Raw genomic sequence first — 14531 nt, 5'->3', positions numbered from 1 at the left:
AACGCTATGAAGAATAGGCACAGCCACCCTGTGAAGCAGGCCACTAAAAGACTCATTTTACAGAGTGGGGAAATGAGCTGAGAATCACCATCTCGACACTTGCCAAGGAGCCCATAGCTAACAGCTGGCTTGCACTAAGGCCCAAGTCAACCATTCTATCCAATGGACTCCAATCCAGCTGCTGTATTTGAACCTTGCCAAGCTGCAGACATGATTCCTATTGCAGCTTCCACTGGCAACAGCACAAATTTCACCATCTCCCACCTCCAATCCCATCCAACCCTTCTCAAAAACTTACCCTTCTGGTACTTCCAAAGCAGCTACACCTTTGAAGTATATACAGCGCATAACACCCAGCATGCTCAACAAACAAAGGGAAGCAGCTACATTCTTGCTCACCTCTAGCTCACAAGAGTTCCTCTCGTTGTTGTGTGAAGCACCATCACGCGAGTTCTGGGCTGCAATGAATGTCCGTAATTGCCCAATCTCCTCTGACAAGCGCCTCTGTAGCTCCTGGGTACAAGAGGCAGGGAGGACGAGATTTCATTTAAACTTACAAGCAGCAGCATTGTGCATCTTCTAAAGTCTGCTTGACAGGGGCTTCTTAACATAAGCAATCAAATCTAGCTTTAACACAGCCCAGACTATTCCCTGCTCCAACTTTTGAATCTATGACAATTTAAGTAAACAGACATTTGGCCATCATCACAAAAGGGTTGCCCAGAGAATCTAGTATCATGGCCGGAAGCTGGTACACAGAAATATTAGGAATGAACTAAAAACCCTTTGGAGGGTTTAAATACGAGCAGTGTGAAGTCCTCCAATAGCATCCCTTCCCTCCAATACTATCCATTCCTCATTATTCCCTGCTCCAGCCCCTTCTCTTCCTTAATTCGGTCCAGGGATGCAGCAAGCTACTTGCCTGGTTGTGTCGCAGCAGCTCCTTGCCCTCCTGTTGGCAGTGCTGCAGTATTTGCTCCTGCTCTTCTGCCTTTGTCATGAGGTCCCCAATCTCCAGGCACTTCTGGGAATACTGCTCTGAGAGCACCTGCAGCTCCCGCTTTAGAGACTCCACATCAGACCTGCAGCAGAGGTCAGAATGCTGCCACCAAGAAGTTCCATTGTGGAGACCTTGTCCAAACACAGCCTGTGTCCATCATTCCCCCACCCTTAGGCTCTATGGCCAAATGCCTCGCATTGATGGTGTCTCAGGATCCTCCTCATATGCTATCCCCTTCTCCAGAAAACTAAGACAGTATTCCTGGATGGCAGAGAAAGGAATGGGATTGGCCAGGTCTTTGTACAATGGTTCAAGGTTAACAATTTTCTTCCACTCCAAGCTTTTGAGAATTGAGAAATCCTGCTGTAATCAAGATGGGGTGGGTTTGGATATTCTGGTGGGCAGCTTACACTGTCACTGGGCTTGCTAGACAGGTGGGATCAGATTGCACCACCTTTGATTACTGCACACCCAGTTACCCCTAGTCAGGAGTCTCCAGCCTGCAGGCACTTGGAATTCTGAGAGTGGGTACCACAGCAAAAACGGCTGCCGTAGAGTACTGGTGTCAATTGCATAATGCTGGGAGGTTATAAGCCAAGTATCCTCCTACGGTAGATGGTTTGGAATGGGTGACCTCATTCCAAAGACACACTTGTGCCAATTAGATGGAAGAAAGCCAGGAACTAGTTATTTTCTTTGGGAAGAGATGTTTTGGGAAAGAAGAAAATGCGTGCCAGGAAACCCACAGCACGAATAAATGCAAAGGAAAGGAGAGCATCTCTGCGTCCAAAGCACTTCTAATAAAACTGACATTCTTCCATAGCACTTGTCACCTTAAGATTCCTGCCCACGTTTATCAGTCTTTCTCAATCCCACCCTTGCTTTCTAGCAATTCTGCGGTGACCCCCACCACCCTCTTAATACTCAAACGCTTGGAGGGGAGACAAATTGTTGCTGTAGAAGAGTTCCTTACTGATGTTGTCGCTGGAGAGCATCTGAGTCTAAGCCACCTTTCTGGAAGCTGCGGGTTCTACCCAGTTCTCTGTTCAGCTCCTCTCTGTGTGCCTTCTTCAGCGCTTCAATTGCTACAGCAAAGTGAAATGGGAGGGAGGAGGGGGGAAAAAAGAAGAGAAACTATATCTGGGAAATGCGGTGGTGAAATAACCAGTTTTTTAAAATGACTTCTATTAACACAAGAATCAAAGGCTAAGAAATTCAGTCAACCCTCCTATTCCATCCTGTTCTGTTCTTCTATTCCTCACTCTGTCTGTTGCAATGCTGCCAAAATTCTTCAGCCAAAGCATAAAGAGCAGTATTTTGGCTGAAGCACACAGCCAGCCAGTAGCTACCTGAAGCTGTGGCCGCCGCCTCCTCTGCCAGAAGTCGCTCCTTCTCATGATGCAGCCGCTCCATCTCCCGCTGGTGGTGCCGTTGCAGTTCAGTCATGACCTGTCGGTGGGAAGCCTCCATCTCTGCCAAACTGCGCTCACAGGCGTCCTGCCAGACAGGTGGGGATGAGGAGAGAGGTAGGAAGGGGCGGAGAACAGAAAAAGCAATTGGCACACTGTGTGTTAGGTGCAGGAAGAACAACGATCCAGGGAACCATATTCACCAAGGTGAACATGGTAATCCAAGCCACGAAGCCCCTTCATGTGCTGCTCTGGCAGACAACTGAATACCTGCTAGCAAGGCCAAGAGTAGCTGGGCCTTTCTTCCTTCATGACCACCTGCTGACCAAGTGACTGTATAAAAGTCAGCCTCATTACAAGCAAACATCAACATGAAACCTGAAACCCTGGTACTCTCCCCTAAAGTTAGCTACAGGTCTTTATTAACACATATGGTAAAATAATCACAAGCAGGGACTGCACTTCCATAGATGTATCCCTGTTCACCACATGGGGGCATATTAAAAACAAGTGATCTTACACCGGTGTAAGTAGCACTCCATAGAAGCCCAATTATTATTTTTTGTTCAGTATTATTCAGGATGTTGTAGTAACGGAATATATAAGTTCAGTTTTAGACCTTATTGTAGCAGCAAAATATTGATACAAAGGAACTAGAAATCCGCTCAGATCTGAATATTCAAAGACAAAAAACTAAAGCAGGGCAAATAACTAAACTACCTAGGTTAAGAGAGAGGGTGCAGCAAAAAGAGGAGACAACAAAAACCAACATTTATAATAGGTTTGAATTATGCTTTGCACTGAGTATCAGCATATTTTGATTGTTAGTTCTCTTCCCTTTTGTCTGTTTATACAGTATTTCAAAATACTACATTAATGATACCATTATTAAAAATGACATTAAAAAACTGGTTTATCATCACATTATCTGCCCTGAGCCTGCTGATGTGGGGAGGGTGGAATATAAATCGAATAAAAATAAATAAAAATAAATTAATTAATTAAGACTCTATAGTTCTAACTACATCTTATCAGTGAATTAAAACTGAAAGAGGTGTGAACTTGAGCACTAAAGGCATCTGGTGCAATGTGAGGATGTAAACTCATTATCAACAAGGTTTCTGCTATGAACTTTTGCTATACCTGTACATATATTTGCAATTTTGGTCTAAAGTTTCATCTATTTGGTATGCAAAATAGTATACAGTGAATTGTCTTACAAGGCTTTGGAAATTTTCAGGATTTATATGCTCCTCTCTTTGCACAGATAAGAGGAACAGGTGAAGACTTCCTGGGATGAGAACCCTCCAACCCCAATTTGATGCACTATCAGAATTTGAACACCTTATATTGAAGTGCTTCAGCTGGGTAGCCATATAGGTCTGCAGTTAAAGAGCATGATTTGAGACCAAGAGCACCTGAAAAACCAACAAGACTTCCTGGATATAAGCTTTCAAGAGTCAAACTCCTGATGAAGGCAGCTTTGAATCTGAAAAGCTTATACCCAGAAAATCTTGTTGGTCTTTAAGGTGCTACTGGACTCAAATCTTGCTATTATTAAATGGAGGGATTGTTTATTTCCCAGTAACCGGAATTCTAATCCAGGATTAAACTGCAGCTTGGAATCCTTGTTAATGTAGAACAAAGAACCTTCCATCTTGTTTCAGAGCCCACAATCAGAAGTTGCAAGGAAGTGGGAATGACAAGGCTTCCTAAACCATGTGCAAAGGGCAGGAGAGTTGGAGGATACAAGCCCTCCAAACAAACCATGTTCATGTTTATCTGAATGCAGCTTTAAATTTGAAATCTTGGAGGGTGGGGAATGGAGACCACCAACTCCATAAAATGAAACGGAGAGGTTTATTGCATTAGAGTGCCTTTACAAAAATGAAAGCTAGCACACTGGGCAATGCTGACTGTATTTTCTTTTGTGCTGTGAGGCCGACGGTGTCTCTCTGAGCAGCTGTTGTTTCTGGCTTAGTTATGCTCTAACTTTATGTATATTTATCAAGCTTATCAACAGGTCCTTGTCTGGGCAATTAGATAGCTAATATATACATTTCCAACTCAGGCCATCTTGGATAAAGGATAAAGAAAAGTTTTCACTGTTAACTGTGGGGCTGCAGGCACATGACTACTTGCTTCATGGCCGAGCATAAGAGACACTCTGCATTTGCTTGGTCACGAGCCCTTGGCTACTGGGAAGATTGTCACCATTAGCAAACCCCACCTCTTCTTAAACCCATGTAATTTTACAGTGCTAGCTAAAGAGCGCAGCACTGCATTCTGGGATATTCAATCCAGACATACTGCAATTCTTAGCTCAGAGGAAGACAACTTTCAATGTATGAATGGCAACTGCCAATCCAAAGCCATCTATGGCCCTGCGAAACCAGTATATGATAGCTATCAACATGTCTTGGCCATTTGTTTAGCTTTCCTTCTAGCATGCATTAGGGCCTCTTTACCTATAACCTTCTAGCATGGTCAGCTGCCAGACCATTTCCCCATAAAAAGAAAAAAAAGATCTCACAGCCATTTACAACTGACATCATTGCTCTGGCCACTCTGATATGAAAAGGGGTGGGAAGGTAAAATTCTTGGGGGGAGTGATTTTTTTTTTTTGAAATAATAATATTCACAGGTAAACTAGTAAGTAGGTAGACTCAATGGTTGTGCAATACTCTGCACCGAGTTACCCCAGAAAAGACAGAAGGAATCTGGCTCACTCTTCCTTCCAGCAACCCATACTTTGGACCTGCTGCTTCAAAGTTGTATCCTAGTATCAATTCATCCTCCCAGGAACTAGCCACCCAACTACTTTCAGAAGAAGCGGGGAGGGAATCACAGATTGCAAAGCAGAGTGGCTGTAAAAAAACTGGACACTCAACTCAAGCAAAGCCTGTTCAGCTATTAAAGAACACAAGTTCTCTACATGCTGAGCCTCCCCCTTTTAGGAAACACTGGTGAGCGGATTCAGTGTCCAATTTCCTGCCTTCCATTGCTAAGAGATGCATTTCTATCTAGTTCGTTCTCCTCTTTCTCCACAAAGCTACATGGTTCTCCCTTTTTCATTTTATCCTCGCAAAAAGCTTAATAGGTAAGCTAGACTGAAAAAGAGTGTCCCAAGGCCATCCAGGAGCTTCCATGGCAAAGCAGAGATTTGAACCTGGACCTCCTAGATGGAAGCCTGACCCTCTAGCCACTACAACATGTTGGCTTCTGTCCATGGCCACAGCACTGGCTTATGTTCAACGTGTTCGTCCTGATGTTCCTTCCGTTCTTTCCACCATCATCAGTTTCAGTTTAGTCACAGGGGTGAAATTGTGTCTCACAGGCAGGTAAAGTTGCCTTTCTGGCAACCTGGTCACTGCTCGCCTATCTGCTCATACAATTCCTGAAAGGGGAAAGCTTAACCTTACAAAGGTGTAAGAGCTGGCTGATAATCCAAAGCTCAGTGTGAACGGCGATTTCAATCTGCCAAGACATGCAATCAGTAAACCTTAGAGGACTGAAAACGCAAGAGCCTCACTCCTACATATTCTATTTTCTATACAGCGTTGCTATTTCAGGCAAAACAAAGAAGCAGCAAACTGCAGATGAAGTATACAAGGAAGCAGCACTCTGAACCTGGCCACATCACCTACTCCCAAGCATCACGTATTAGAAGGGCCGTTCCACCAGCTTGCATGACCCTTAATTTCAAGAAAGATTTACACAGCCATGGTTGCTCTGTACATATAAATTTCTATTTCTTATTGTGCCAAACGTGTTCTAGCATTACACTGTGCATGAACAGGCTACGATCAGATAAAAGTGAGGCATAAACATGGCTGAGTTTTTCTTGTGATTCTTTTCAAAGCTGACAGTGTTCATTATAGTTTGGGGAGACCCTTGTATGTAGCTGCTCTATAATTAATATTGATTACAGCAGGACCCAATTGCAGTTGCCATAACAGCAGTAATCTATGAAGTGCAAGCAAAGGGGAGGGGGTGATCCCTGGTTGCCGTTCCTCTTCCATTATTGATAGATAGAGCAGAGGAGCGGGGATGGGAGAGAGAGAAATAAAGGTCAAAGGCCACTCTTGGCTGTGCCCTTACCTGAGAGATATAGCCTCGAGGCATGTGTCCAACTGTGTGAGATTTGGCCTCATTCTGGGCACGCAAGGACTCCAGCTGCGATTTCAGGGCCTGGACCTGAGCCAAGGAGAGAAAAAGAGAGATGTAGTCACCATGAAGGCATCGATTTTAAAACTGACATGAAGCCATCAAAACTTGATAGGACAAAATTGGGATTTTTTTTGAAGGGGATTATGGGCCTCTCAGGCCATGCTGCCAAATAGAACTGTGAGTGGATGGCAGCTCAAAGCACAATTATTTAAAGTCGTTCTTAGTTCTACAATTTACATACTATTTACACTGCAGACTCATTCAAGACTTGGAGTCATACATCGCTAACAAAAATACTCCATGTGGTAGTGAAGCTTCCTGAGGGGAAGGGGAGAAGAAACGTTTTTATAGCCACTCAGCTACAGAAATCAGCTCAAATACATCTCAGCATGGTTGGAATAGTGTACAGAATGCAGTACTGCTTTCAAGAACCGACAGTTCTCAAGCCCCCCTGTGGAAGTTCTGCCATTTCCATTAGTTTCCACGTAGTGAGCAAAAAAGATGTTGAAGTGAGGAACAAACAAAGAGTATGGGACTCGCCTTCAGAGGATAAACACCATTATCTCTTGCACTGTTTGCTCCTGTGAACATGAAACAATCAGGGAAGGGCCAGCTCTTTCCTGCCTCAGCTTTGGAGTTTACTGGCTACCTTGCCATAGTTTTGTATAGCTAAAAACACAACACCCACACCCATAGAAAAAGAACATAGAAACCGTTCTCTCCTTGCACCATAGCTTAGGCCTCTCTGCAACAAGGAAACACATGAAATACAGCCAGAATTCAAACAGACATTTTTCATGATACAGAGGGGCAATATTGGCACCTCTTCCTGAAGGTGGCCAGCGAGAAAAGAAACAGACCCTCCCTGCTAAGTCTACCTCTTTCTCCAGTGCCTCGCTGGCATCTTCGTGGCTTCCTTTGTTCTGGTTCAGCAGAGCCATCAGCGGGATTCGCTTGGACTCCTTGAGGGGCAGACGCTCCAGCTCCTGCCATTTCTTCTCAATCTCTGCACTCAGTCGACTCCTCTGAGCTTCTGAAAGGGGAGGGCCTGGAGGCTCCTGGTCACCCGCCTGATGAGGGGCACCCCCTGCTGGTCCATCTGTCTGCACAGCCCCACTGGATGGAGCCTCAAACCACTTCCGCCTTTCCTCCGAACGGAGGGCCAGGTCCCGCTCCAGCTCCTCGCGCTTGGTTTCGGAGACTCTTGTGCTCCCTCTTGTCCGCTGGGGGGACCCCTGATTTAATGGGCCGTGTTGCAAGGGCGACAGCTCAACATAGTCAAAAGTATGGCGCTGTCCATCTGCTTTCCTGCTGGTGCCCCTGGGTATAACCTCAGATCCTGTGCTTGGCCGCTGCTCTTCTGGCCTGAAGGGGCTCTTCTGGGATCCGTAGCTGCGGAAGGAGTTTTCTTTATTGCAGTCCGATAGCCTGGAATCAGAGTGAGGCCAAACAGAGCTTACAAGCAGGAATAGCACAGGCGGGTATTGTGAAAGCTGCCTACACACACATCCTACCAAGCCCAAGGTGTAGTCACACCCCATACTATTCAGTGTCCTGGGAAACACCCAAGTACAACCCAGCCCTGTCACACCACACAAGAGCAATGCAACATAAAAAAAGATTTCAAGAGGGTAGAAAAACTCAGGCATTGAAACTGTGGTCCAGAACTCAAGTTCTACTCTGTATTTATGTTATTTACAGTCTGCCTTTCTCACTGAGACTCAAGGTGGATTACACAGTGTAAGTCAATGGGAAAACAGCTCACAGGGACATTTGGAATGAAAAAGGCCATAACAAGATGTTCTTGGTTATTCTGCCTTCTTTTTTCTGGTGTGTGTTGGGGGGAGAGTGACCAGGAGCATACAGTCTGGGCATTCCTTATCTCCAATTTCTGCCATCAAGAACTGACAGAACCAAGAAAGGTATTTAGTATTGGGTTGATGGCACCCAATTTAAGTTTCCTTTAAGATGGTTTGGTGAGAGCTTTTGCCCACATACCGGGGCAAACAAATCACTCAATCTGGGATCAGACAGGAAGCTGTCCTCAAGTCAGATTTTGGTGCTTTGAGTGAGAATGTGACTGGCAGATGCATCTTGAGTTACTCATCTGAAACCATTTGCTTTGTACCTTCTCTCCAGTTGTGGTATACAGATCTCTCATGTATTTTGATCTGGACAGCTAGGATGGAGAAAACAGATGTTCCAGAGTCACAGCAAGAGATGTTTGGTCTCTCAGCTTACAGAAAGCACATACTGTGGGCTGCCAAAAGATCCCAATTGCATCACTAGGGAGGATCATTCCCTTCCTATGGGAAATGAAGCATGTTTATCAGGGGGACTTTTGTCTCCCCCCCCCCAATAACTCTGGAATTTCTTCTGTCTGGAGGAGACACTGGCATCTCCCTTATGACACACAGCAAGCACCTGTTTTATTTTGCAATATTGTTCTATTTTCGTATTTGCCATTCTGAAATGCTCTTTGAGTTTAAATTTCTGGGACCATTGAATTTTTGTTAGCTGCCCTGGGAACCTGGGAGGACTGAAAGGCCTTTGTGTGTGTTATACAATAAATACTCCAAAATAAATCCCTAAATTTTCATTTTAATGTGTGGTATCATGAGGTAACTGCTGAAAGTGTGCCCTTCAGAAGTGACTAATAGTTTACTAGTTTGATAACCAACACAGCACATGTTTCTGAGCATGAACTGCTATAGATATTAGTGGCAGAGCTGCACATAGTAGATGGGAGAACAGATGTCTTGCTACAGAAGTGAAGGAGAAATGTGAGAATGGTACCATACAGACTCTTTAAGAACAGTTCAAGGGCCTGTCAAGAAGACTGAAAGAAAAGCTAATGCAGGTTTAGAGGAACTGGAGACTATTTCTAAGGCACATACTTGGTGACATCTGGAACACTGGCAGGACGCACACTCTTCCTCAATGCTTCTATCCAGTTCCGCCGGATTCCTGAGGTCATTGCAGACAATGTGAAAACACCATCTTTAGTCTGAAAGCAAAACATCAAACATGGCTTAATCATCACCTTATTTCATTCAGATATGTGTACTACAGCCAACACTTGAAAAGAGTTTGACAAGGAATATAAATCAGCATATTTCACAGAACCACACAAGCATACTGGGCAAACATTTGCCTTTGATACAGTCAGTAAAAAGTTTAGTCTTTGACTATACAGGGCAACATTTTGAATTAAAATCCCATTTAACATGGCTAGTGTCTCACTAAAAACCATGGATAAGAAGCATTACCTTGTATTAAATGACAGTTCAAGCCCGATTAGTTTAAACATCCAACATTAAGCTATTCTTGCAACTCAAAGAACATCTACATTATGATTGAACAGGAAGTTGTTCACATTAATAAACGTGGAGCAGAAATGAAAATAATCCTGAAAATGTGTTTTGCTCACTGCTTTTTAGTAATGAGTCAACATGGCAAAAAAGTCGCCATGTTGCTCCACTCGTCCACTTCAACCAAAAACCAAAACCCAGACAATTATTGTTTTACTAAAACCATATACTGCCTGCCTCTGTATTTAGGAGTCCATGTGGCTAGGGAATGGAAAACAAGCAGCATTCTCTATCTTATTATACATTCTTTTCTTAACAAAATTGTTTTAATGACAACAGACCAAACATCCTTAGTGGTGTAATTTTTACAGCATTTTTACCAGCAAGTGTTATCTTTACAAGAAAGTTCTTCATTATTTTCATTCTTCAATGGGGGGAACTTGAGAAATTTGACCCAAGATTTCTCAGGTCCAAAGTAAGTTCCTCATTGCACTTCACTTTTGACCTGTAAACTGCACCCACATTTTACAGATATGCACCCACCCTTTCTCCTCCTCCCCATCTTGCTGCTGAACAGAAGTGAGTTTCAACAATGGGAGAGAAAGTAAGCGTAAACACTGGGAGCAGCCGTAACTGTCCCACAAATGGTAAATATATTTGGGGAAATGTGGACATTCTTCCATGCCATCTGTCCTTCTACACAATCCCTCCTCCACCAAAGAAAAATTCAGTCAGCAAGCCAGTAAAACCAAGGAAAGCCTACAGTTCTATGCCATTCAATATTCAACCGCACAGCCTTATATATCCCACTATTACATTCGGAAATCGGCTGGTAAGTGTAGATTCATGTTACCCTCTTGTCTCGAACACCACTTTTAGAGCAGTTAGGGTTACTGCGCTAACCATCGAAGGCCAGATGGCTGTTGAATTCCATCCAAACTGTACTCACGTGTATCTGGAAACCGTAATTCCGCTGCACTGCATATTCCGTCACATCAGTGCAGGTGCGAAGGTCAATCTCTCCATCCAGATCATCTGCCTGAAAGGACCCCCAGACTATTAGCTTAAGCCAGGCACCCATCACAGCACAATTCCCATCTCCTTGGAAACTGTCTCCTTCCCATCTGCCCTTTTTTTGAAAGCCAGCATCAGCTTCTCCCCATTTCTTGCGTCATTTTTCCCAAGCACAGTACTGACATTAAGACACCTTCTATCAACCCCCTTCGTTAACACAGAGACGATGCCCAAGTGCTGTAGCTTCCACTTTCTCTGGCATCCCTTGTGCTCAAAAGAAAGCAAAAGTAATATTTAAAGTTCTTTCTGTAAGTGCTTCACATGTACTCTTGAGTATTGGCCAGACTGGCCCAATGTAGGAGAGGTCATGGTTGGGATGCCTTCTTACCTCCTCAGCATTGGAGTCCCTGTAATATTTCAGGCTTGAGTCTGTCAGCACAAACCAGTGCTTCTTCCACTGCAGACAGGACCATTGGGGAGGGGGAAGGGGAAGGGCAAGACAAGAGGGAAGAGCTATATTAAAGGGACCAAGGAAGAGCACGGCACTGACTGACATCTCATGCTTGCACCCAACTGTTAGCCTCATCTGTCTACCCCCATTTTCCTCAAGAGGCACCTCCCTCCCCTTATTTACTGAGCGAGATATAGGCAGGAAGCATGCAAGAGAGACTGTGGAATACACAAAAGCATGCTAGGCAAAAAAGCATTCTATTCTTATGAAAGAATCCTTCCCAAGATCTCAGCTATGCATCCATCTCATTCCATTCTGAAGGGCATTCCGAGATTGCTCTAGAAAGCTTCCTTTGTCTGTGTACTTTTCTGATTTGTAAACCCAGAGAGATTTTCATCCACATTGCACGAGCAGCAGCTTGCGAGAAGCAGCGCAATCGACCAGAAAGGGAATTCAAAAGCATCTCCTGTGCCTGCTTCTTCAACAAGGGTTGCTGAAAAAGTGGTGAGGGAAAGCCCACGGTTATAAGCAATGACAACTGGGGGGTTAGAGGAAGATCCCTTTCCAGTCTCCTCAGCCTTACCTCTCCTGGCTCAATCAGTATGGACATCCATCCCTTTTTGAAATTGAGAAGATCCGGCTGGAAAGAGAGAAGAAAGAGTGCACGGTGGTTTAATCAAAGAGCCAGGAAGAAGATACAGAGCAGGAATCAAAAATAAATGAGAGTTCTAACCAACTGAAAAATGGAGCACCATATCGTAGAGACAAACACGGAGAACAATTCAGCATTGAACTTCCCTTTGCTCCAACCTATCTATCGTATTTTTATTCTGCCCTTTTTCCAAAAAGCAAAGGGTGGTAGACGTGGCTCTCCCCACTCCATGTTATCCTTACAGCAGTTCCACGAGGTAGGTTAGGCTCAGACAGATTGTGCCAAGGTCACCCAGAGAGTTTTATGATTAAGTATGGACTGGAACCCAGGTCCCACTGAGCCTAGCTCCACGCTTTGACCATTAGACTACATTGGCTTTAAGTACTAGAGACTCGAGGACCCTAAGTTTGCTTATTTACTGTTCCTGCTATGAGAAAGCTTTGACTAGGTTTGCTTAACACAGTCGTAGAATGATTTACAGTTCAGTATTCCAGATTCTGCTTATGACTGGGATAGGGAAGGAGCAACAACTCCCAGTTGACAGAATGCCTTCTGCTTACTGTTAAATAATGTTGCTTTGATAGCTATTTTTGGTGTTATTGGTTTTTAGAACCAGGATTTTATTGAACCATGAGGCCATTAAAAACAGGCCAAAATAGTCAGTGCTTCTACCCAACCAACCTAGTCAGAAAAACAAGGACTTTAAAAACAAAGAAAACCTACTGGGGGCAAGGAGAAGAAACAGAATCTCCTTTGATGTTTTGGGCAGGCTAGAAGCCAATCAACTCTAGTCCAGCATGTGTGCCTTTTGGTGTGCCATTTTAATACACCCCACCCCCCTCGGCAGCTTGTTGTATTGAGGCCTGTCTTCACAACAGCCCTATTCCCCTTTCCACAGATGGTGCTGAGAGATAAGTGACCTGCTCAAGGCCACTTGGTGAATCAGTACCAGAAGAGATTTAAACACAGGCACAGATTCAACCTTCTAACCCTCTCTCTAGATTCAAGATCTCATATCTTGCATCAAGTATTTGTAGCGGTCATTTTGACAGTTTCCTGGTTTGGTTGGCGGGAGGAAAGGGCCTGACAGTTCTTATACACAAGCAGAAAAACTATGGACAAGTTACATATTTATCAGAGATGTCAGGAAACATCCAGAGAGGGAGAGCAGCACTTAAAACAGTACTGAAGATTCATCTCCCTTTTCCTCCCAGCATTTAGGAAAGGTGATAACCCAGTACTACCTATTACACTTCTTAAAAGGTATATTTATCCATTTTTCACTCCACATTACAGGAAACAAGCAAAACAGGTGTTAGGTTTCATGCCCATACAGAGATAAGTAAAGAAAACTACTTGCTCACAGCTATGGGACTGCAAGCAATCTTCTTGAAAGCTCAAGGAGTCCCACACACCTTGGCTTCCTCTAACCCAAAATGGCAAAGCACTTGTGTGTGAACATGAACCAGGTGGATACCATTCTAAATCTCCCAAAGGGGTAATGCCACACACATTCACTTGACTGCTGCACCCCAACCAGTTTTGCCTCCCGGTTCAGAAATGAAAACCACAGAACAGCTGATGTAGAAAGACATCCCTATTGCTTCACAAGAAGTAAGGCACCGTTGAATCTTCCACCCTCCAGCCATCAAAGAAAATAGAAAGCAATGAAATAGTTGCAGATGTTAAAAGCGATACAGAGAAAGCAATGGACAAAAAAGATCAGAAAAAGCATTTTCTAAATGCTTCCCTTCATAAATGTACACTCGCTCTCAATACCTTTTCTGCCATCTTCTCCTCCTCCTCCTCTCTCTCTTCTCTCTCGGGTGCTCCATACTTCTTTCACCAACACTTCAGACTGCTAACAACACTGCTTCTATTCCCCATCCTAGAACTATTTTCCTTCTTTCCCCTGCACTTCACCTTCCCTCCCAGCCATTATCAGAAACTCTTCATGGTCAAGTCCATTCCCAGAACAGGAAAGGTGTACTTGTTGCTAAAAAAAATATCAGCTTTTCATATGGACTGGGCACGAGGTAGCCACAGTTGGCTGATCTGCAGATGGAGTCTTAAAATTCCTGGCTGTCCGGAAGGAAGTTCACCTCCTACTGGATTGTAGCAGAGAGGCAACCTTATTTTCCAGAAGAACCAATCACCCTGAAACATCTAAAGAGATCAGTTAGGGGAGGGACTGGCTTCCATGTCAGAGTTATACTGGACCAGTGCTGTTCCAATTCCAATGTCTCTCTCCCCCAACACAATGGTGGAGAGAAATAGAAAATAACAAACAAAACAATCTCTGTACCGGTGAGCTGTCTGCATCAAGATGTCCATTCATGAGAAATCTGTCCAACGGGGTCAAGTGCCACATACTCCAGCCAAGAACAGGATAGGAATAGGAGCTGCTCCACACCTGGATGAATGTTCAGTCTTCCCCTGGCCTTCTGAAAAAGCACCCACCAGGTGCCAGGTAATTCCGTAAACCCAGCTCCCACGCAGCCCAGCTATGTGAAACTTTCCCTTG

The 14531-nt window shown here is 44.2% G+C and overlaps 1 protein-coding gene across 1 annotated transcript in view; it reads right to left on the bottom strand.

The window, feature by feature from the left end:
• The window catches only part of TRIOBP (TRIO and F-actin binding protein), a 54441-nt gene that overhangs the window by 2825 nt on the left and 37085 nt on the right, over nt 1-14531 (bottom strand). The window contains exons 12-21 of the mRNA XM_054989157.1: nt 11939-11995; nt 11293-11361; nt 10840-10929; nt 9477-9586; nt 7458-8007; nt 6511-6606; nt 2350-2497; nt 1974-2085; nt 923-1082; nt 400-513 (exon numbers count right to left, since the gene is read on the bottom strand). Coding sequence (XP_054845132.1) covers nt 400-513; nt 923-1082; nt 1974-2085; nt 2350-2497; nt 6511-6606; nt 7458-8007; nt 9477-9586; nt 10840-10929; nt 11293-11361; nt 11939-11995 — 1506 coding nt within the window. The remainder of the gene's footprint in view (nt 1-399; nt 514-922; nt 1083-1973; nt 2086-2349; nt 2498-6510; nt 6607-7457; nt 8008-9476; nt 9587-10839; nt 10930-11292; nt 11362-11938; nt 11996-14531) is intronic.

This window comes from Eublepharis macularius, chromosome 9, assembly GCF_028583425.1.
Source record: "Eublepharis macularius isolate TG4126 chromosome 9, MPM_Emac_v1.0, whole genome shotgun sequence".
NCBI lineage: Eukaryota > Metazoa > Chordata > Lepidosauria > Squamata > Eublepharidae > Eublepharis > Eublepharis macularius.
Note: the sequence above shows the minus strand (reverse complement) of the source record. Positions and strands in the feature narration are given on the sequence as shown.